This window comes from Meles meles, chromosome 8 (assembly GCF_922984935.1).
Source record: "Meles meles chromosome 8, mMelMel3.1 paternal haplotype, whole genome shotgun sequence".
Classification (NCBI taxonomy): Eukaryota; Metazoa; Chordata; class Mammalia; order Carnivora; family Mustelidae; genus Meles; species Meles meles.
In genome coordinates this window covers 105,253,150-105,273,874 of record NC_060073.1, presented here as the reverse complement: position 1 = coordinate 105,273,874, position 20,725 = coordinate 105,253,150, and the positions used below count along the sequence as shown (strand labels likewise).

General features: G+C 57.5%; 2 protein-coding genes across 17 annotated transcripts in view; one reads left to right on the top strand and one right to left on the bottom strand.

Moving 5' to 3' along the window:
- PHLDB1 (pleckstrin homology like domain family B member 1) overlaps window positions 1–4,659 on the top strand; it is a 45,092-nt gene extending 40,433 nt beyond the window's left edge. For 11 of the 14 annotated variants that reach the window (XM_046016911.1, XM_046016908.1, XM_046016907.1 and 8 more), the window contains 3 exons: window positions 2,327–2,412; window positions 2,548–2,580; window positions 3,299–4,659. In XM_046016911.1, the coding sequence (XP_045872867.1) occupies window positions 2,327–2,412; window positions 2,548–2,580; window positions 3,299–3,439 (260 nt within the window). In that variant the 3' untranslated portion in view covers window positions 3,440–4,659. The remainder of the gene's footprint in view (window positions 1–2,326; window positions 2,413–2,547; window positions 2,581–3,298) is intronic. The other 3 variants (XM_046016921.1, XM_046016919.1, XM_046016909.1) reach the window with 1 other exon arrangement.
- Window positions 4,660–4,853: 194 nt separating this feature from the next.
- Window positions 4,854–20,363, bottom strand: TREH (trehalase). Of its 3 annotated transcripts, none has more exons than XM_046016925.1 (16): window positions 20,207–20,325; window positions 14,927–14,981; window positions 9,871–9,971; window positions 9,593–9,737; window positions 9,425–9,512; window positions 8,555–8,655; window positions 8,311–8,403; window positions 8,067–8,183; window positions 7,837–7,959; window positions 7,579–7,628; window positions 7,287–7,481; window positions 6,515–6,732; window positions 6,102–6,213; window positions 5,609–5,721; window positions 5,282–5,339; window positions 4,854–5,039 (listed from the first exon to the last, which is right to left on the bottom strand). In XM_046016925.1, exons 2-16 carry the CDS (start codon window positions 14,977–14,979, stop codon window positions 4,903–4,905), a joined length of 1,704 nt encoding a protein of 567 aa, XP_045872881.1. In that variant the 5' UTR covers window positions 14,980–14,981; window positions 20,207–20,325; the 3' UTR covers window positions 4,854–4,902. The 3 variants fall into 3 exon arrangements, with proteins under 3 accessions (XP_045872881.1, XP_045872880.1, XP_045872879.1); XM_046016924.1 differs by lacking the exon at window positions 20,207–20,325 and adding an exon at window positions 15,703–15,756; XM_046016923.1 differs by lacking the exon at window positions 14,927–14,981 and having other exon boundaries at window positions 20,207–20,363.
- Window positions 20,364–20,725: the final 362 nt, after the last annotated feature.

The window sequence follows — 20,725 nt, the reverse complement described above, 5'->3', positions numbered from 1 at the left end:
TTCTGATGAGGGGTGGAAACGGGGAGGGAAGCCAGCCGAAGGATCAGACATTTGCAGGCAGGGAGTGTCACCAGCGATGAGGGACACTGCAGAAAGGCCAAGAATAACATGGACCCAGAGGCCCTTCCATTCAGAGATTGGAGCTGCGTCCAGGGCGGGAGCCAGACTGCACAAGATGAGGAGAGGTGGGTGGTCAGGAAGGGGGGGCTGCAGAGCTGAGACTTTCTGTGAAGGAAGAGGTGGGAAGGAGCCGCTGTTGGAGGGATGGCCAGGCCTGGGGGCGGGGCTGGGGCTGTGTTCTTGTCTTAAGAGTTAAGTGTCTGATGGAGGCGGGCCTGGGGCCTCATCAGGGCCCTGAGTGTGACTTGGCTGCTCCTGCCCTGAGCTTGTGTTTCTTCCTTCCCTGGCCCCTCTTCCCACTGACTTGGTGGAACCCGTCTCTGCCACGGGGTCCAGATCAGATACAACCTCTGTGAAAGCTTCCCTGGCCCCGCCTTACCGGGAATGGGGTCCTGCCCTCTGCTCTGTAGAACCCTCGCCTCATGCAGGCTCTGCCTGCCCTGTGATCAGAGGCCACGGCAGGTGCCCGACGCTGTACTGACCACCTCCTGCTCGCGACAGCCTGACGTGAAGGTGCGCTCGTGCTGTTCCTAGCCATGCTCGAGGTCACATAGCTAATACAAGGCCGTCCGTCTGTGCTTTCCACCCCACTAGAGTGTAGGTTCCTAAGAGAAGGAGCTCTGATTTGGTGGTGCCACTGCCTAGGACTCATTTATTCAACACTGAGCCCCTGCTGTGTGTGCTAGGCACCTGGTTGCTGCTGTTGGAGGAGGCAGACTTGTGATGGGTAGAGGATGGCTCAGACTCAGCAGGGTAAGGTCTGTGGAGGAACGTCCGTGCTGTGGGACCACGAGAGCACGTGAACGGGCACCGTGGTGGTCACATTCGCAGCGGGTCTTGAAGACCATGTAGAGCTTGCCGGGGGAATGGGCCGGAGACCATTCCAGTGTACACAGAGCCCCCGGTGCAGGGCCCAGGAGAAGCTCCGCCTGGCAAGAAGGAACTTGGCATTGGTGCAGGGGAAGGATGTGAGATGGTCCAGGGGGTGGTGTGGGCAGCGGCCTGTGAACAGCCTTTGCCAAGCCAAGATGGCAGCAGGGTCCCAGTGAGGGAGCAGGTTTCGAATTGCTTGAGGAAGCTCACCACCCCCTTGTCTTCAGGGAAGGGGAGTCAAAGGGGCAGAGGGTGAGGTCCCAGTTCCTGGCTTGGGGACTCAGGCCTGAAACGACACAGGTGGCAGGGGGCAGCAAGCATGCACCCCAAGGGGCAGGCTGTCAGCTGTCATCATCTGAGCCTAGGGACAGCGTGACCTTTCGGTGAGAGCAGGGTTTGCCACGAGACGAGACGGCCCAGGCCCTGGGCTTCCCCTTGGCAGTGCACAGTCCCTTCCTGCGGGCGGTCACCTCTGCCATTGGCTCTGCTCCTTCCTGTCCCCCCCCCAGCTTCCAGATGCTACATCCTTCCTTCTGGTTTTTACTCTTGGGCTTGAGTAGGCTCAAAAGTCAAAGCACATGGAAGGGTTTGGAGAATCATGCCCCTGCTCCACAACAGCTCACCCTTTTACGACTCTCTCGTGTGCCCTTGGAGCTTCTTTAGAACGTCAACGCGGAGCTTTTGCTCCTTTCCTTACACAAAAGGAGGCATCTGCTACGCTCCTTGTTTTACTGCTGACAGAGCAGATCTTTCTAGAAGAAATGTGTCTGCTACATCTGAAAGGTGTTTCTGAATCTGCGTCTTTTCCCCCCTTATCCACCCCTGGGAGATATTTCTGTATGGTTTAGCAGAGGTCTAGCGTCCCGTCACGGGCTAAACTCTAATTTATTAACCCGTCTCTGCTTGATGGACTTGGTTTGTTTGCAAACTGCGAACACGGTTGCGGTGGACAGTCCCGTAAGTTTGTCGGTTGTGAGGTGATTGTTCGTGAGTGGGATCGTTGGCCCAGGGGGCAAACACTTCCTCATTCCCGTAGACCCAGCCCATCCTCCTGAAGGGCTGACGCTGTGCACGCCTCCTGGCGTCGGTCAGACCAGCTGCTTCTCCAGCCTTGCCCAAAGCGTGCCGTCGCTTTTTCACCTATTTTTGCCCTTCTGACGGGCGGGAAGCTGATACTGTGTGCTCTGATTCCGAGCAAGGCTGGGCGCCGACCATCTCTTCGGGCTCCATGCCGGGCTCCATCTTGGAGTCCTGGGGACCTGCCCGTTTCCAGCGTGGGCGCCTCGCCGGAGGGACGGCAGGCCTCCTCAGCCCAGCCCTGTTTTCTTTGTAGACAAGCACGAGACGAAGCTGAAGGGGGTCATCTACTTCCAGGCCATCGAGGAGGTGTACTACGACCACCTGCGCAGTGCGGCCAAGGTGAGGGCGGGCCGTGGGGACGGGGGGCGGTGGGCTTCTGGGAACGGCCACCTCCAGCCCATCTTCTTGAGTCCTGGACCCCTTCCTTGATCTCTGTGTAAACTCTCTTTCCCTCTCTCCCTCTCCCCTTCCCAGAAGAGGTTTTTCAGCTTCACTGTGGTGACTGAGGTACCCCTCCCCCGACCTCTAACCAGAACTACTGCACATTGATGCCTCCTGTCGCTTACTGGTCCCTGACCCTTCACTCTCCCCTCCAGCCCCCTCTCCCGGGCCCGAGGGAGGAGCGGCAGGGGCTGCAGGGAGCCCCCGTGGGCCCGAGGGGCTTGCTGACCCCTCCTGAGAGGACAGCAGGCTGGGCCCCTGTGGGGCCATCCCAAAAGGATGGCTCCGAGGGGAGGAAGGGGTTCTCAGGGCTGGGGTGGGCTGAGGGGATCGGTAAAGGGGACACATTTGAGGCCTGGGACCTCTGCCGTCACGCAGATCAGCCTCCCCCAAGCCCCTGGTGCCGCCTCAGCTCTGACCTCTGCTCGTCTGGGGTCCTGGGCCCAGCATCCCACTCACAGCTCTCCACCTGCCCCTCTGACGCCGAGAGGAGGCTCTGGTCCTCACGGGCAGGGCCCTCTGTGGCCGATTCTGTTGCTACTCACTTCTGTGCCCGCGGCTGCCCAGAAACAGGGCCCCTACATGGCAGAGGCAGGGTATGGCCCTGCCCGGGTCCAAGGACGGCCCGGGTGTGACGAGGGGAACATCTCGGCCTGGGGCCCCCTTGACGGGCGGGGACTCAGTCTCAAGCTCCAGGGCACCCTGGAGCCGGGGGTGGGGGGCAAAGGGCAGATGGAAGGTCAGAGGTGAGCCCTGTCTTAGACCTTCCTCTCTCCCTGGGCAGAGCCCGAACCCGGCCCTCACCTTCTGTGTGAAGACCCACGACCGGCTGTACTACATGGTGGCGCCGTCGGCGGAGGCCATGCGCATCTGGATGGACGTCATCGTCACCGGAGCCGAGGGCTACACGCAGTTCATGAACTGACCGTGCCGGTCCCGGCGTGGGCCTGCTGCACTGCCCCGGGGGACAGAGTCGCACTCTGGGCCCCAGGCCGCGCGGCCGTGCTCCCAGAGGCTCTGGGAGGGCTCTCGTACAAGACTTCGTACCTTTCTGTAAGGAGCTGGTCCTGTGAATGTCTGCGCTCAGGGCCCCTGAAGAACCAGCCAGCGGATAAGTGGGGAGGCTCCTGGGGATTCAGAACTGGCAAGAGCCCTTCACGGTCCGGCAGCCCCAGGGCTGCCAGGGCTGAGCAGTTGGCAGAGCGGGCCCAGCTCTGACCTGGCACCTGCGCTCCCCGCCTAAGTTCTCTTTCGCAAAGGACAAATTATGGTACCAGAATCTGCCAAAGATCCCTCCTTGCCTCCGCGCCGCCCCCCCTTTGCAGGGGCCTTGGGGGCTGAGGACAGCCACATCTGGAGTGGGGTGACAGCTCAGGCGGTGTACTCCTCAAACCCCGCTCTACCCTGCTCTCCTGCATTTTTGTTACTACCTTGTTCAAGGGCCAGAGTTCTCAAGTGTCATCCTTGAGGTCCCAACCGCATCCCCTTTTTGCAGACCCCAAACCCTGATCTCCACAGTGACTGCTTCGTCGCCATGGTTACATACACACTCCTGGCCCCGGCTCTGTGGCTCTGCCCACGCTTCAACCACAGGCCCGTCGGAGGGTACGTCCTGCCATCTCTCCAGCCCCGGACCTTCTGCATCTCATGCTGGGGCGGGGGGAGGGACCAACCCCCGCCCCGCTGCCCCCTGCCTCCAGGCCCTGGTGCACAACCTGCCGGCCCCCCCCATCGCCCTCTCCCTTCCACTCGTGCCTTGCTTAGAGCCAGAAGGGACGAAACTCGGACATCCAGCGACTGGAGGAGGAGGGAAGCAGATGGGAGAGGCGGCTAGATGGGTTGTACAGGCTGAGTTCCTAACGGGGCTGGAAGGCTGCTCAGACACCCCCAAGGGGAACCTGAGCAAGAGAGGAGGCGGCGGAGTGAGAGGACCCTGAGGTCTGGCTGCCCTCCCTTTAGCCTTGGAAGGGTGACAGAAATGGAGAGCAGAGGACCAGGCCACCAGCTATCTGGCCTCGGCCCTTCACGCCTTAACACTAAGCCCACCTCCCTGCCCACCACTGGGCCATGGCTGCTGGGCCCCGGGCTGGGTGATGATCAGTATTTGTAAGCATCTCAACAGAATAATAAACCATTTGGACTATGTGTTTGGGAGCCAGACTGTGTGGGGGATGGGACTGGGATACAAGGGGAGGAGGACCAAGTGTCCCCACAAAACAGGATTTCCTCCTCACTGATGTTCCCGGAGGCACAAGGGCCCAGCCCATGAATTCTAGGTCCCTACTCTGACCCCACTCCAAGGACTGGCTGGGGGTGGGGGATGAAAAAGCCAGAGAAGGTAGGGACTCACACAGAAGTTTAATGAGGCAGACGGGGCAGGGAGGCCCATCACTGTGGCAGGAGGCTGAGCAGGAGGGCAGCTGTGAGGCAGTGGGGCTCCAGGAAAGCTGTCTGGGTCCCCGAGGTCAGCCGGTCACCGTAGCGGTCCAGGAGCATCAGGACCACTCCATTGGTCCAGCCAAAGCCTCCTGGAGAGAGACAGGACCAGTGGGGCAAGATCTCTGGGGAAGGCCCCATAGCCTTTTAGGGCCTGTGAGATCTCCACCCAGAGGCTCTAGCACTGCCTAGCCCCAGGGCTGCAGGGGAGCTCCACTCAGCCTCCCGGGGACCCACATCCATGGGAGGAAACACAGGCCCAGGCAGGGAAGGTCATGGCCAGGTGTGGGGACAACACAGCCCTGTCCTTCCCAGTAGGGTGTGGGCCCACTCACCTGAACTTCATACTCCCCTCCTCCACCTGGCTGCCCACCGTTGCTGATGTCATACTGGGAACAAAAGCACAGGCTCTCAGTGGGGCACGACCCCAGGCTCCCGACTTCAGCCCTCCAGGGGAGCAAGAGAGGAGAGCCCCTTTGGGAGAGGCTGCTCTGTCCTGCAGCTCTGACCCCTGCAGTGCCCAAGAATGGCCACCGGAGGTCACCACTGTCCCTGGGCTTAGAAAAGCCTGGCATTCATCCCTGTACACCCCCCCCCCCCCCCACACACACAGCCACCTCTCCCACTCACCATGGGGCACCACTCAGGAGCAGCTCACCTTCTCAAACATGACTGACTTTTGGGAGTAGACCTCAAAGTTGGTTCGGATCCAATTCTGAGCCAGCTGGAAAGCCACTTCCTGGGCCCGAGGTGAAGGAGACTTGGCCAGACCTAGACGCCCCCCCCCGCCCAGGCAGGACCCTGAATCTCCTGAGTCCCCATCCCAGGGAGCAGAGGCCTGAGCCTTACTCTCCTCAGGGAGGGAAAGAGGCCTGGGCCTTAAGACCTCCATCATGGGCCGCGTGAAAAGCCAATGTGCTCCTTCCCCAGGGCCTGGGTTTGGAGGGAGAAAGGAGGGCTGGTTCCCTTGACAGGTGGGGTGGACACACATCTGCTGAGTGGGGAGCCAAGAAACCAGAAGAGCCAGAGAAAGACCCACCTGCTTTGTTCACACCTCCCCCACACCCAGAGGCTGACCCTCCAGGCTGACCAGATGCAAGGAGGGGACGGTCCTGGGATATATGCCCCATCCCTGCTTCCCTACTCCCTACCTCTGATGACCAGGTCCTGCAGGGGGGCCCAGGCATTGGGGAAGTCCCACTGCTGGCCTGTCTTCTGGAGAGAGGTCGGGATCCCATACTGGTATGTCAAGATCTGGCTGTCCTAGAAGGTTTCAGACATTTTTAGGACTGTGGGTGGGGGCTCGATGAGGAGCCAAGAGGCTGGGCCCTCCTCAAGACAGGTGTGTCCCCCCCCCACCCCCCACCCCCCCACCCCCCGCGCACCGCCCCGCTTTCTCTTCTTGCTCATGGCTGCCCCCTGGTGGCTTCAGCGGGACCTGCAGGTTCAGACTCGGGAGTGGAGGAGGGGGTTGGCGGCCACTTGCCAGAGGTCCCTGGCTCAGACGCAGGGAGAGAACAGGTGGTGCTGCCCCCAGTAACCCGCCTGCCCTGCTGCCCCTCACCTCCAGATACTTCAGAGCCTTGTCCACGGCGTCCGGGTCAGAGAAACAGCCAGACCACAGAGGAGTGAGGTTGGATGGGTAAAACTCTAGGTTCTTCTTTCCATTCTCAAGGTCATAGTCAAACCAGGCCCCTTTCTCTTCATCCCACAGGATGGCTCTCATGGCAGCCAAGCGCTGTTGCTGCAGATTTCTGTACTTTGTGGCTTCACTGTCATTCCCTGGGGTGAAAATCTCTTTAGGCTGAGCTACCAGGAGGCCCTGACCTTGGGTCCCATGCCTTCAAGGAAGAGGCCAGATTTGGCCTCCCCCTGTTGTCCTCCCTGAGGGCTAGAAGTCCTGACACCAAGGGGACATGCAGACCTGGAGCCCACATTTCTGGCCTCTAGGAGCTAAGAGTTCCTGAGCTATGGCCCTGCAGGACTTTCTAGACCCACACCTGCCTGCTCCTGGGTCCATCCTAGGAGGGCACTGGCCATGTGCATTTCCCTAGCTCTGAGAGGTCCGAGGGCAGTTTGTTGGGGAAAGAGAATGGAGAGAGTTTGAAAGCGTGGACTCAGGTGTCCTCTCACAGACCCTTGTAGTCCCTCCCAGTAAGAAAGGGAGGGCATGTGGAGAAGGGGCCCCCTTTGTACTCTTGCCCTCGAGGTGAGGTCCGGAGCCAGCCAGGAGGCTGGAGGCCCCTCAGTCAGGGTCCTACTTCCAGCTCCACAGCCAAGGTTGAGGTAAGACCCCAGCTGGGAGAGCTCCCCCCTCCCCCCACGGGGCTGCTCACCCAGCCTGGTGTAGAAGTTGCTCATCAGCGCCTCTGCCTGGCACAGGAAGGCATTGAGGTCAACAGGCACGAATTTGCTGGTCCGGATGCTGCTGAGCGATGTAGAGTTTGGGCCTCCGATGAGCCACCGAGAAGAGAAGTCCCAGCCAGACTCAGCCCCAGCCTTCAGCTCAGCCCACAGAGCCACCTGGTCCTCTGTGAGGACAATGCGGCAGGGAATGAGGGACCAAGACCTGACACCCAACACCAGACTCCCTGCCCCACCCCGGTTCCTGTGCTTGTCGTTGCTTACCTTCTGGCAACGTGTCTGCCAACTCAAAATCCTTGCTGTAGGCCTCTGGCCTGGAAGAGGAAAGTGGGCATCCTGGCACCGGGAGGCTCCAAGGCCAAGCTGGAGTCTGAGCCATGCTGCTTCAACTGCCCCTGGATTGCCCTTGGTGGGCCCTGGATTCCCAGGGCTTTCGGTATCGGCATCTGAGAGGTAGGGCTGTCATGGCCCCCAGACCAGAGTGAGGAGCAAGAGACCGAGAGGCTGGCAGCGGCTCCTTACCTGGGGCCCCCATAAGGGACAGCATAGTGGTTCAGGACGTAGCTCTTGCCCCCCGAGCTCACAGAGATGGTCCTGTTCTTCATCCAGAAGTCCAGTTCCAAGGCTAGGGTCTCTATGTTGTCCCTGGGGTGGAGCCAGGCACTGTTTCAGCCCAGGCACACCCCTCAGTCCCGCCCTGGGAGGGCCCAGGTCGGGGGGCCTGCGGGGCAGCAGGGGGACTGGGGACCCACCTGAGGAAGGCGGTGTCGTTGGTGTGGGTCACGTAGCGGTCCATCATGAGAGTCAGGAGGGGAGGCTGGCTCCGCTGCAGGTAGTACACACGGGCCCCGTTGGGGATGTGTCCATAGCTGCCAAGAAGGACACCTGCTGAGGTGCATCTGCCCAGCGGCCAAGGCCAAGGCCAAGGCCAATCCAGCACCAAGCCCCAGGCCCGTGCTTCCCCGCCCCAGCCTGGAGGGGCCCAACCCCGCTTACAGCCGCACCAGGTCCAGGAAGTTCTGCAGCATGCCCTTCACCGTCTGGGGCATCTCAGACAGGAGCAGCCCCTCCATCACCCAGTAGGAGTCCCTGCGGAAAGGGACAGCTTGAGCACCAACCCCCCACACCACCCCCCTCTCTCGCCCTGCACACTGGGCCAGTCAGGTTCTGTCCCCCTCTGCTCAGGACAGCCCGCCGCCCCGGGCTCCCCGACTCCTGCCCTGAAGCCCTGGCCGCTCACCAGTAGTAGAATTCAACAAAGCGTCCGCCGGGCACGATGAAGGGGTGGGCCGAGTAGATGAGAGAGAACTGCTCCGGGTGGCTGAGGACCTCTGGCTTCACCTGCAGTCGGGAGGGAGGGCACAGGGAGCCCACAGGCCCCGTGGTGTGGATGCATGAGTTCGGGCTCTGCTGCTGGTCAGCCGTGTGGCCTTGGTCAAGGCCAGAGGCGCTGGGAGCCAGGTCTGCTTGGCCCCCACATGCCGGCCTCTGGAGTTCCTGCTAACTCAGCCTGGCCTTGGCAGGGGCTCAGCAAGCAGCGGCCAGTATTAGGACCAGGTAGGGGGACTGTTTCCTCCACTCCCCTTCCCCCATCCCTGGCTGCCTCGCCAGCCCCAGAGGCCCAGGGCTCCCATCCTCTGGGAGGACAGGTGCTGTGCAGCCTTGAGCAAAGCACTGCCCTCTCTGAGCCTCAAAGGAGAGAGTGTCTAACAGATTGTCCTGACCGCAGCCCACTATCAAGTGACAATTGTTCCTGAGCAGAATCCTGACCTGACTAGCTCTGGGAAGAGAGAGCCTAGGTGGGTGGCCTGGAGGTGGCAGGTGAGGTTAGTTTTGCATAAGCAGCAGTTGGGGTGGCAGGGGGGTGGGGGCCGGGGTGGGTGGGTGGGGTGGTGAGGGCTTCCAGGGGGAGGTAAGAAGGTAGAAGTAGATGTTCCCTTCTCTCCCTCCAGAAATTCTTTCTAGAGAGCTGCATTCACGGACCCAGTGGGTGGGGGTCTGCCTTCTCAGGAAATGCATTCTAGTCTGTGATCTAAGGGCAGTGGGGGCCCCAAGCTCGTATCCCCGTCTCCCAGCTCTATCCCCTGGCTGAGATCCAGGACGCGGATACCTTCTTTCCCAGTTTCTTCCAGAGCCGGTGAAGCTGCCCTGCCCAGGCTCTCAGCTTGGGGTCCGAGATCTTCTGCAGCAACCGGGGGCTGGAAGAACACCGACCCCGCGGGGTTCAGGGAGGCAGGCCTGCCCGAAGGCCCCCTCCTGTTTCCTGTCCAGGTAGTACCTGTCCTTCCAGTCCTCGGGAGTCCAGGACAGCAGCTCCTGCCCCGCGGCCTGGAAGTGCTCTTGGACGAAGGCCTGCAGCTGCTGCTGGGGGATGCGGTGCTCGTGGGCAGCCGCCAGCTCACGGAAGTCCTGCAGAACCTGGTCTGGGGTCCGGGCGGCAAGGAGAGGTCAGGTGGATCCCAGGAGCCCCGCCCTGATAGAAGCTCTTTGCCTTGTCTTGCCCTCTGTTATCTTTGGTGCAAAAGCTTCAGGCAGTGGGGTCCCCTGGTGCCTTACCTGGAGCCAAGGACAATGGCATGTCCACAAACTGCTTGTCATCCCGGTAGAGTCTGGCCATCTGCACTTGGTGCAAGAGCTCCCCATGGCAGTAAATCTGGCTGAGGACAGTGTTGGGAGGCGGGCAGGTCAGGTCACCAACATTAGGGGCGAAGAAAGGCTCCAGTCTGGGCCCATTCCCTGGCCTGGGGCTACGTGTGAGTGTGCCCGGAGAATGTGTGTGTGCCCATGTGTGGCAGGGGCGTGTGGGTGGTGGGGACACACCCCGCTGAGAGAATGAGGAGTGCCCTCTGCAGTAGAGGACCTAAACAAGGGCCCAAGGCCACACTGGTGGGTAATTTGGCACAGTGGACACCCAGTGAACAAAAGGAAAGGACCACTTGAATCAGAGACATGCTAGAAGGGGTGGGACCGACTGCACAGCGGCCCCTGGGGGGGAAACTGACCATAGGGCTTAAGGCGAAAGCCTGTAGGTTACACCCAGTGGCAGCTGCTGAGACCTCCGGTGCGGGAGATCCACGGAAGCCGCACCGAGCCTTGAGTGATGCACATCATCCAGGAGGCAGTGACTAGCCTGCTACTGGGTGTTTATAGGAACCACCTCCGTGCCTGGAGCAGAGCAAATATTCCTGCAACCAGAGTCCCTACTGGGTCCTGGGGTGCCGTCTCCGATGAAGAAGGTGGTGCCTCCAAAGAGTTCCTTCATATACAGAAAGGGTTTACCCGGGAACAGCTACACGGGGACCGCATGGGCAGGGGGCCTCTTCCCACAGGGCGGAGGGAAGCACCCCAGGAGCCACAGGAGAGCCCTGCTGTGGCTCTCCATGACTGACAGAGCTGCTCGGCCACCGACGGCAGCGCCAAGGCGCACAGACAGTACCTTGACAGGAATCTTTGAACAATGGAAGAACAGACCAGCTCAGTGGGCTGAACTGTGTGCTCTTTCCCTCGCAGTGATGGACACTGAATATGAAAAGCTCCCACACTGGTTTTAAGTAGGCTCCGTGCCCAGCACAGAGCCCAACATGGGGCTTGAACCCACGACCCTGAGATCATGACCGGAGCTGAAATCAAGAGTCGGACACTTAGCTGACTGAGACACCCAGGCGCCCAAGTTGGGCTGTTTATGGACTCAGGGACAGGGAAAAACTGGACTAGGAAAGGGGGTGCCCTCATGGAGCATGAACCTCAGGAAGTTACTCCGGAAATTCAAGGGGTCCACGAGCATTTTGCATTAGCTTTGCATTCCTGACTGTAGACAAATACGCTTAAAATACTATATCGGAACAGAAGACACTGCGCCAACTGGGTCAGCCCGTGGCTCCCACAATGGGCCAAGAGACGTGTCAAAAGGACTCACGTGCTGTGTCACCCTCCGAGCACTGGCTCGATACAGACCCACAACAGGCAACTGACACATCTGAGGTCTGAAACAGGCAGAGAGAAAAGCACGAGGGGCGTGCTTACCCAGCGACGCAAGTGTGTGCTCACACTCAATATGGGGTGGGTACTTATATATGAAAAAGAGGGTCCCCACTGGCTAGATTCATCTGCTTTTCTGGGGGACATGAGGAGAGGCTGAGAGCAGGACAACACAATTTTTTCCCACATCGTCCTACTAGGACCCGCCCTGCCACTGTGGTGTCAGACGCATGAATGATCCTTTAGTAAGAGACCTTAGCTCTCTTTTCAAATCCTGATGCCACAATCCCCAAGTGCCTGATCGGGCAGGGTGTGGCCACGGCCCATGTGGCTAAGTGGGGGCTCCCAGTGAATGCGGCTCTGCTGCCCAGTGGGAGGAATACCCCCCTCATTCCAGGCCCTGTAATCCTATCCTCTAGGGCCCTCGCAGAACTGGACATGCTGTCGGTGACCTGGACGGTAACAGTGCCCGAACCTGACGTCCCTTCCACAGGGGGGAGGGGGGAGGGAAGAGCAATGCCACATGGAGAGAGAAATGGCAGCTGAGGGCAGAGAGAGGAATATGAGAGTATTTAAGGAAAATGGGAGATCTGGCGCACCACGAGCGCCTGGACGGAGCGAGAGGTTACCGCGTCCTCAGCACAGTCCTACCGGTTGCATGAAATGGTGGGGCCCGTGGAAGCCTGCAGACAGAGCTGGAGGGGCTCTGGGAGACACTGTAGTCTCAGGAAAGGACGCTGAGCTGGGCTACCTGCTGATGCCTGAAGCCAATCCTAGTGATGGGCCAGTGTCTTTCGACTTTAAGTTTTTAGATGTCATTTGGGAAGGAATTTCCTGGAACTACTCCCCACGGGGTCTTTGGACTGGGTGGTCTACAACTCTTGGTAGATTAATTGCCCTGGAACTATAAACCTTGAAAATCAAATACTTAGAAAGGCCCCTGATTTGGGGGTGCCTGGAGGGCTCAGCCAGTTGAGCACCTGACTTTTTTTTTTTTTTTTTTAGAGAGAGCGTGAGTGCGAATGCAGGGAGGGGGCAGAGGGAGAGAGAGAGAATCTCAAGCAGACTCCACACTGAGTGCGGAGCCTGAGGCGGGGCTCGATGTCATGACCGCCCAACCGAGCCACCCAGGCGCCCCAAGCGTCTCACTCTTGATCTCAGCTCAGGTCTTGATCTCAGGGTCGTGAGTTCAAGCCTCAAGTTGGGCTCCATGCTGGATGTGGAGCCTGGTTTAAAAACAACATCCCCCGATTTTAGTGGACAGAACAGAGCAGCACGTGCAGTGTTGGGAACAGAAAGCTAGTCCACAGCACAGAAACAATGGGGTTCTCGTGGGACGAAAGCAGTAGGCATCATACAGTCCGTCCAGATCCCCGTGGGGAATAACCCCACCATGAGAGGAGGAAGACCGTGGGAGCCTCACGGCGTACTCACAGTAAACGGGATCCAGCTGTAACTACCACTTATCTCAGCCTAGCAGGGGGCACCTGCCATTTCTGGATACCAAACCTGCCTCTCAGAGGCACTTGGGCTTTTAGTACCTAATGGCAACAACGTACATGGTAGATTAAACAGCACTGGCCCATGAGCCATACAAGGGCTGCGGGGTGGCTGGGTGGCCCAGGCAGGTAAGCATCCGACTCGGTTTCAGCTCAAGTCACGATCTCAGGGTCGTGAGATCGAGCCCTGTGTTGGGCTCAGCACTGAGCATGGAGCCTGCTTAAGAGTCTCTCTCCCTCTCCCTCTGCCTCTCTCCCACGTGCTCTCATTCTCCCTCAAACAAAGGTGGGGCTTTGCGGGAGATGGGTCCCCCATGGTGGAACAAACTGAATTTGATTTTAATGAGGAGAGACATTCAGAGAAAAAAAAATAGTAGCTAGAATCAGCAGACTAGAAGGAGTTTTCTTCCAAGAAGAGGCAAAGCCTGGGAGTCGGGCTGGATGGATGATGAGGCTTTAGTGAAGTGGGTCAGGCCAACGCAACAGGCAAGGCTGAGGAATCCCAGAGTCCAGCACTGGGAGGGGCCTGCACCGTCAGCCAACAGAGCCTCCTGACTGTTCTAATGCGGACTGAAGCCGAAGTAGCCACAGGGCGATGGCTGTGGGAATCTTCTAGACTGTGGACACTGTGGACACGTGTACTCGAGCCTGATAAGCTACGACTGCCCCTGCTCCGGGAACAGATCAGAAGATATGCCCTGTTGTACAATCGGCAGGGACCGGAACTATTCTGAAGGCCACCTGTGTCCTCCCCCAGGGAGCAGGTGCGCCCTGCTACGTACGGAACAGCACCCATGGAGACCAGTCTCCGTGCCGGCCTGGGAGCTGAGGCGGGGGTGCTGGCTTTGCCTCCAACTGACACAGAACCCGGAAATAACAAATAATAATTGGTTGTAATAAGTAATAAAGTCATAACTACCTGTAATGATGCCTGTCCGTAACAATATTTGGTCTAAGGGCAAGGTTCGAGTCCCCAGAGAAGGCGCAGAGGAAGCTCTGGAACTCTTCCAGTCCGTTCTATAACGGACCCCACTGCACTATGACCACACCGGGATATGGTCTACCACTGCTATTACGAGTATGATTCCACCAGCTCGTGTAAACAAGGCATGTGGTGAACGGAAACTGATGCCTGCATAGGTTCGGAGACAGAGCCAAAGCCTCCTCAGAATGTCAGACCAACGGGAACCGACTGGCCCGAGGACGGACTGGGTTTAGCGAACTTCTGCGCTAGGCAGCTCGGCACAAGCCTCTCAGTGAGACACAAACAGGGGGGGCACCTCAGTGGCGCAGTCTGTTGAGTGTCTGACTCTTGATTTTGACTTGGGTCATGATGCCCGGGTCCTGGGATCGAGTCCCGCGTGGACTCCTTGCTCAGCGGGGAGCCTGCTTCTCCCTCTGGCTGCCGCTCCCCCTGCTTGTGCGCGCGCACACTCTGACAGGTAAATAAAATCTTTTAAAAAATCATTCTCTAACCAGCAATGCCGGTGTATCACCATCTCACACTACGGCAGGCATAAGCTGGAACAGGAGGGTCAGAATTACCAGAGTCTCATACAGTCACGATTAGTTTAGTCCAGCCTCATCTGGCCAGAACCTCTCCGGACGAGGCCACTCAGGCTTGCCGGCTTCTATCTGCCCTTGTCGGGCTCCAGAGCCGGAGAAGTCTTGGCAGTACATACGGTCACCCCCTCGGGCACACGAAACGGAGAGGCAGCCTCCCTTCCAGCTCTGAGCCTCCTTCAAAGCGTCATTGCAACAGCGGGTTTCTCCCACATGACCGTGGGGCCGTGCATTCAGTACTTCACTGTCAGCTACTGTTTCTCCTTCTCCCCGTGTATACCCAAGCTGCTCCAGCTTCCGGAAGGACGCTGGGTTTGGCTGCTGGGCCAGACTGCAGCAGTGATACTAGTCTCGCGAGTGCCTCCCCGCAGTCCCCTCCCGCTCACGGGGACTGGGGCCACGAGGGTTCACTTCGAGCGGGCCATCCTACCCCCGGGCCTGCGTGAGGCCTGAATACAGCCCTTTCCAGTGACCCCCTGCATTTGGCCAGATGGGGCGAGGGCACAGTGTGCCACACCAGGCTCCTAGGGGTTCAGACCTGGCAAGTTAAGGGTAGAGCTCCGCCTTCTTACCTAGGAACCATCCCTGCTTCGGCCACGTGTGGCTGCTGCCTCGGGCCCAGCATCTCTGCATCGGGTAGAGAAAAGAAGGCTGAAGCGATTTGGGGGAGAAAGAAAGCAGTGCGGTCTACTGTGGTCTTCCTCCCACGTGGGAAGAGCCTCTTGGGTCATACCAGCCTCCCCTCCACCCCTCCCCTGCCTCGATCGCCCCGCCCCTGTAGAGGCGGAGCCATCTATCCCCGGAGCCCCTCACGCCTGAGTGTGGGCGCACACTTGGGAAGCTGTGTCAGCCAGCCCTTCACGTCCACATCTGCCCTTTTAGGCAGCCACTGTTGTTATGGCCCGGTTCCAGCTCCCTATGGAACCACGGCTCAGAGGGGGAGTGTGCTCCCTGGTGTGACAAGATACATTCCGGGGGGCCAGACAGGTGCAGCATCTCCTGGTCTGGTCCTCTGACAGTATACTGAGTATTCATGGCGACACCTAGGTCAAACTACTTGCTCCCACCGGGGTCTCACCGACCAACCCCATGCGTGTCCTCTCCCCCAGGGAACCTGCCCTGTAGCCCATCTCTTCTGCTGACACAACAGCTCTTACTGGCACTTTGTGCCTCAGCTGGTGCATCTAGTTCCGGCCCACCTTGGCATGGCTGCACCCCCCAACATCCCATCGGTTCACGACCCCACGTGGCCACCTCACATGAACACACTGGGATGCCCACTTGCTGGCTCTAATCACTTTTCGATCAAGGACAGAGGTTCCTCTAATGGGTATCAAACGTGTTCTACCTGGGCTGCCTTCAGCTCGGGTCATGATCCCAGGGTCCTGGGATCGAGCCCCGTATCGGGCTCCCTGTTCAGCGGAGAGCCTGCTTCTTCCTCTCCTGCTGCTGTCTACTTGTGCTCTCTCTCCCTGCCAAGTAAGTAAATAAATAAAATCTTTAAAAACAAACAAAAACCAAAAGTCTTCTACTTTAATGAACTTCTCAGATTCCCAGTGACTTTCGTAGGACTGTACCACACATGGGCGATGTTTCTATACACCACTTCCCCATCGCCCTTCTGCCTGACCGTATGGCCAGGATGGTGGCCACTAAAAGCAGATTAGACCCCAACACAATGGCAAATACTATGCAGTTCAGCCCACTGAGCTGATTTGTTTTTTGGTTTTTTAGATTTATTTGAGAGAGAGAGAGGGAGCAGCATGAGCAGGGGAGGAGTAAAGGGAGGAAGAGAGGAACAAGCAGACTCCATGCTCAGTCTGACGCGGGCTCCATCCCACAACCCTGAGATCATGACCTGAGCTGAAATCAAGAGTCAGATGCTTAACTGACTGAGCCACCAAGGCGCCCTGGTTTTCTCACTCCTGGCCACAGAGGCAGCCCTTCAGTGCTATCTGTTCACCTGGGAATGGCTATCCGTGAACCAAGCACCTTTTCTAGGGAACAGAGTCTCCCGCTCTCACATCCAGGTCATGGAATTAACTCTACATTCTCCCAGCAACATGCTACTGGACAAACCCTTTCCATTGCATTATGGAACCCTTCCGGGCACTGCCCTCCCTCTTAGCTCATTTCTCCAACATCACCCAAGATATTATGGATGTTTCGGGTTTTAAGATTATCTTAGGTCTTGGGGCGCCTGGGTGGCTCAGTCGGTTAAGCCTGTGACTTTGGCTCGGGTCCTGATCTCAGGGTCCTGGGACTGAGCCCTGAGTCCGGCTCCCTGCTCAGCATGGAGCCTGCTTCTCCTTCTCCCACTGCACCTCCCACTCCACAGGCTCATGCTCTTTAATAAATAAATAAAAACTTAAAAAAAAAGATATTCTTATGTCCTTCAGAGGGGCAGTCTCAATGTCTGATAACTAGCGAGTAATTGCCTCTCAAATGGACATTTTTCTAGTCCAAAGTCTGGCAGGAGTGCTGGGAGGGGCCCCGAGGCTCCTGCTGTAAGCCGCCCTCGACACTCCACAGAAGGGTGTGATCTGTGTGACCTCAGGCAATTTTACTGGAGCCCATTTGGAATGTCCAATTAATACAAGAAGCGAGAGCATAATGGGCAGATTCACAGGCCTTTTGTTGTACATCACTAGAGACTGGAAACACCCGTGCTTGGATACAACATCCACCCCTGTAATGCATTCAGGCGAAGTAAAAGCAATCACTTCACAAGAAAAGTGTTCAAACACCAAAGCAGCTTTCATCTCAGCCCCTTTGACCCTGGTGTTCCTAACCACGGCTTTGCTGACAGGTTTGGGTTTTCCAACACTGGGTAAGGGTAAGTGTTCCCTGGCCAGACATGACAGCCACATCTGAGACACATTCAGGAGAAGGAGAAACCCCTTGATATCAAGTCTGTCTAAATATTCCAATTTCCATCCAAACATGCACCCAAAACCCACCAGCTCTTGCACTCTCTGTCCTCCCAACCTGACCGTCACCCATTTCAGGGTTTTAACCACGCATCTGCTACCACGGTGCACGGGACCCCACAGCACAGAGTCAAGAATCTTCTCCATCCTCTGACCATTTTGCCACTCATATGCATAACGTTTTGAGCCCCCAGCAGGGACACAGCTAAGGGACTCTAAGCTTTTCACCAATCTTTTTTTTTTTTTTTTTTAGATTTTTATTTATTTACTTGACAGACGGAGATCACAAGTAGGCAGAGAGGCAGGCAGAAAGAGAGGAGCAAGCAGGCTCCCCGCTGAGCATAGAGCTGGATGTGGGGCTCGATCCCAGGACCCTGGGATCACGACCTGAGCCGAAGGCAGAGACTTTAACCAACTGAGCCACCCAGGCGCCCTACCAATCTTTATCTTGATTAAATTGTGCAACCTCTGCCTCAAGACATGGGAAGTCAGGTTTCTCATTACCATCTTCGCCTTGCAAAGTTTTTTCCTAATTCCTCCAAAGTAAGGTAAATAAAACAGACTTTGGTCCCTTGCATTTTGGGGGGCCTACAGGAGCTCCCAGTGGCCCATTCAATTTCTAAGAAGTGCTGCATTAACACATTTTGACCCTAGCCACATACGTTTTATTCACCCCATTTCTCAATAACTGTTTAAAGACTCTACCCTGCTGGGACGAGTCCATTGGCTCCTTCCGTCTATCCTATTCTTTTGGAAATCAGTCTCGCCTGCTTCATTATTTGTTGTTTTAGAATAATTTTTTTTTCTTTTGGAAATGGCTCTAAGATTAATGGACATACCTCAGGCCAGCCAGAAATGGGATCCTGTCCCCCACACTCCTTAGGCAAGGGCCTGAGAAGAAGAGAGGCTGAGGTTTGGACTGGCCAAAACATAGGCATGGCCCATCTCTCACTTCCATGCTTGCTATTATAGGATAATAATAACCCAGGGATTGCATTTTTAGATTTTTTTCTTATTATTCTGCATTTTCTTAAGCATCCACGGAGCCAACACTCTGGGAGATGGACCCATCATCTCCAAACTCCGTTGATAACTTTCACCTCCAGGACCCGACCACAACACAGCTGCCACTCCAAAACACGGGTGACCCTTCAGCCAAGCAGGAACCAAAGGCTGCTTATCCCCTGTCCTTCCATCTTGCTTTCCCTGAGCCACATGTCCCAACCAGGCAAGGTCCTCCCAGCAAATCACACATTTTCTGACATTCACCGCAGAACTGCAATCCAAACGTGGTACTAACTGATGAGCTCAGGCCACGGCCCAGTCCCCCACAAGATGGCCCTTGGTCCAGCTAGCAGGGGCCGGTTTGAGGGGCCCGAAGCTATACCCTCTTTGGACCACCTGGCTACAGACTGGGAGGTTCCCCCAAACCCAGGTTCAGTATAATGCACCGACTCACAGAAGGACCGAGGGCCACCCAGTATCACTCAGACTTAGAGACCTGGAGACTGAGCAACCAAGATGGGACACGCAGATACTCCCCGCCTCGGTCACAGGCCCCGGTTGACAACCCTGAACGTGAGGCCCGGGTGACCTTGTGCATGATGTCACGCAGGTTGCTGGGAAAGTTAGGTGCTGTTCATACAAATCCACTGGAAGAGGACAGCTGGAGCTTTTGTTTCTTCTCTCTTGGACTCTGCCCTATGTGCATTTTACCTTTCTTGATTTTAATCTGTAACCCTTCACTGGAATAACTATTTGGTGAGTAGCAAGTCACCAGCGCTGCGGGTGGTCTTACCCCTGACCCAGCAGCCTTTCCTTGCTGTTGGCAACTGACCTCATGCTTGACGAAACTCTTGATCACACAGCCTCTCCGAAATCCTTATTACAATTTCTCAGAATAAAATCTATGAATCATCCCGAGTAATCCCTTTCCCTTTATACTCCTCCTTCATCAGCGAGTCCTGCAAAATATCCCTCATCCTGAATGACTTGTTACCTGTCTGGTCCTACCACTGGCACCCGAGCCCTGCCTCCTCTCTCCCCTGGCCTGTTCCCACCTCTGTCCCAGCCACAGAGGACTTCTTCCTTGAATCATGACCTCAGAGCCTTGGCACGGCCATGCCCCTGCCTCCTTGCCTGGACAGTCTTCCAGATCCACACAGAGATGACAGTTCCTTCCACAGTTCTGCTCAAACGTCTTCTCCTCAGACACCGTCCCTCCCCATCCCCTCGGACACCTCCTCTGCTCACCCTGAGCGGCTCCCCCACTGTCTCTGACTTCTCTGGCTGTGCTTCGGTCAGTACTGTCCTTGCTAATTACATAAGGTCCCCAAAGACAGGGACCTTGTTTCTCTTGTTTGTTGCCGCAGGCCAAGAGACACAGTGAGAGCTCAAGAAACCCATTTAGATGAGAAATGGATGACGTCCTGTGAGCCTGGGAAGCAGGACCCGCTCACTCATCTGTCTTTTTGGGGGATGGAACGATGGTTCTGGAAAGAGGTCTGACTTGGCTCTTGGTCACCAAGGTCAGAGGTTAAGCTTAGGAGGGCTTTCGGGCCCTGACACTGCCTCTCACCTCCTGGCTGGGGAAACTGGAAAACTGGAGAACTGGCAGAAAGTTTCCCAGAACCACCTGAGGAAAGCCCCGCACGGTCTGAGGAGGAGTTTGGAGCCAGGGGTGGAGGGAGGGAGGACACTGGACAGCCGGCGCCTCCATCAGAAGGCAGCACCCCCTTTCTCCAGCACTGGAGGTCCGGCGGTGTCTGGCACAGAGCCCGCCTGCCCCCCTGGAAAGCTACTTTCTTCCCTCCACTTCCCTCCCCAGAGATGACCCCCCCCGCCCCCAGCACCTGAGATGTGATCCCAACCTCCCGACCCTGGCCTTCCTGCCCCAGCCCCAGCCACCTTCCCCACTCCTACCTGTCACAGGGTGGGGGCAGGGTGCCCTGGGACCCCAGCCCCAACAGAAGCAGCAGACACAGCTCCGGGGTCCTCCCCTGCATGGTGGCTGTGGCCGTGGCACAGGAGTCCGCTCTGGTACCTCTTATGCGCTGAGGCGCAGCCTGACTCACCCACTTACCAGGGGCAGCCAAAGTCCACATGTGGGGCGTGGCGGCCCGAGGGGCTGGATGCCGGGTCTGTGCACTGCAGCTCCCTGCTTCTGCGCCCAGCTCACAGAGGCCAACCCCTGCCCCTACCTTGTCCTTGTTCTCCTCTTTCAGTCTCCACAGAGGCCACCAGCACAGGTCCTTCCCTCAGTCATGTGGTGGGGTGGCAGCGGGGGCAGCAGTCACAGGAGTGTCAGGGGCACAATTAGTCACACATCTATGACCCAGAGGGCCCCAGGACCCCCACTGCGGACCCCCACTGCGGAGTGCTACCTTTTCCTTGAACACTTCAAACAGAATGGTGTAACTGTTCCTCGGAACAATGTATTAC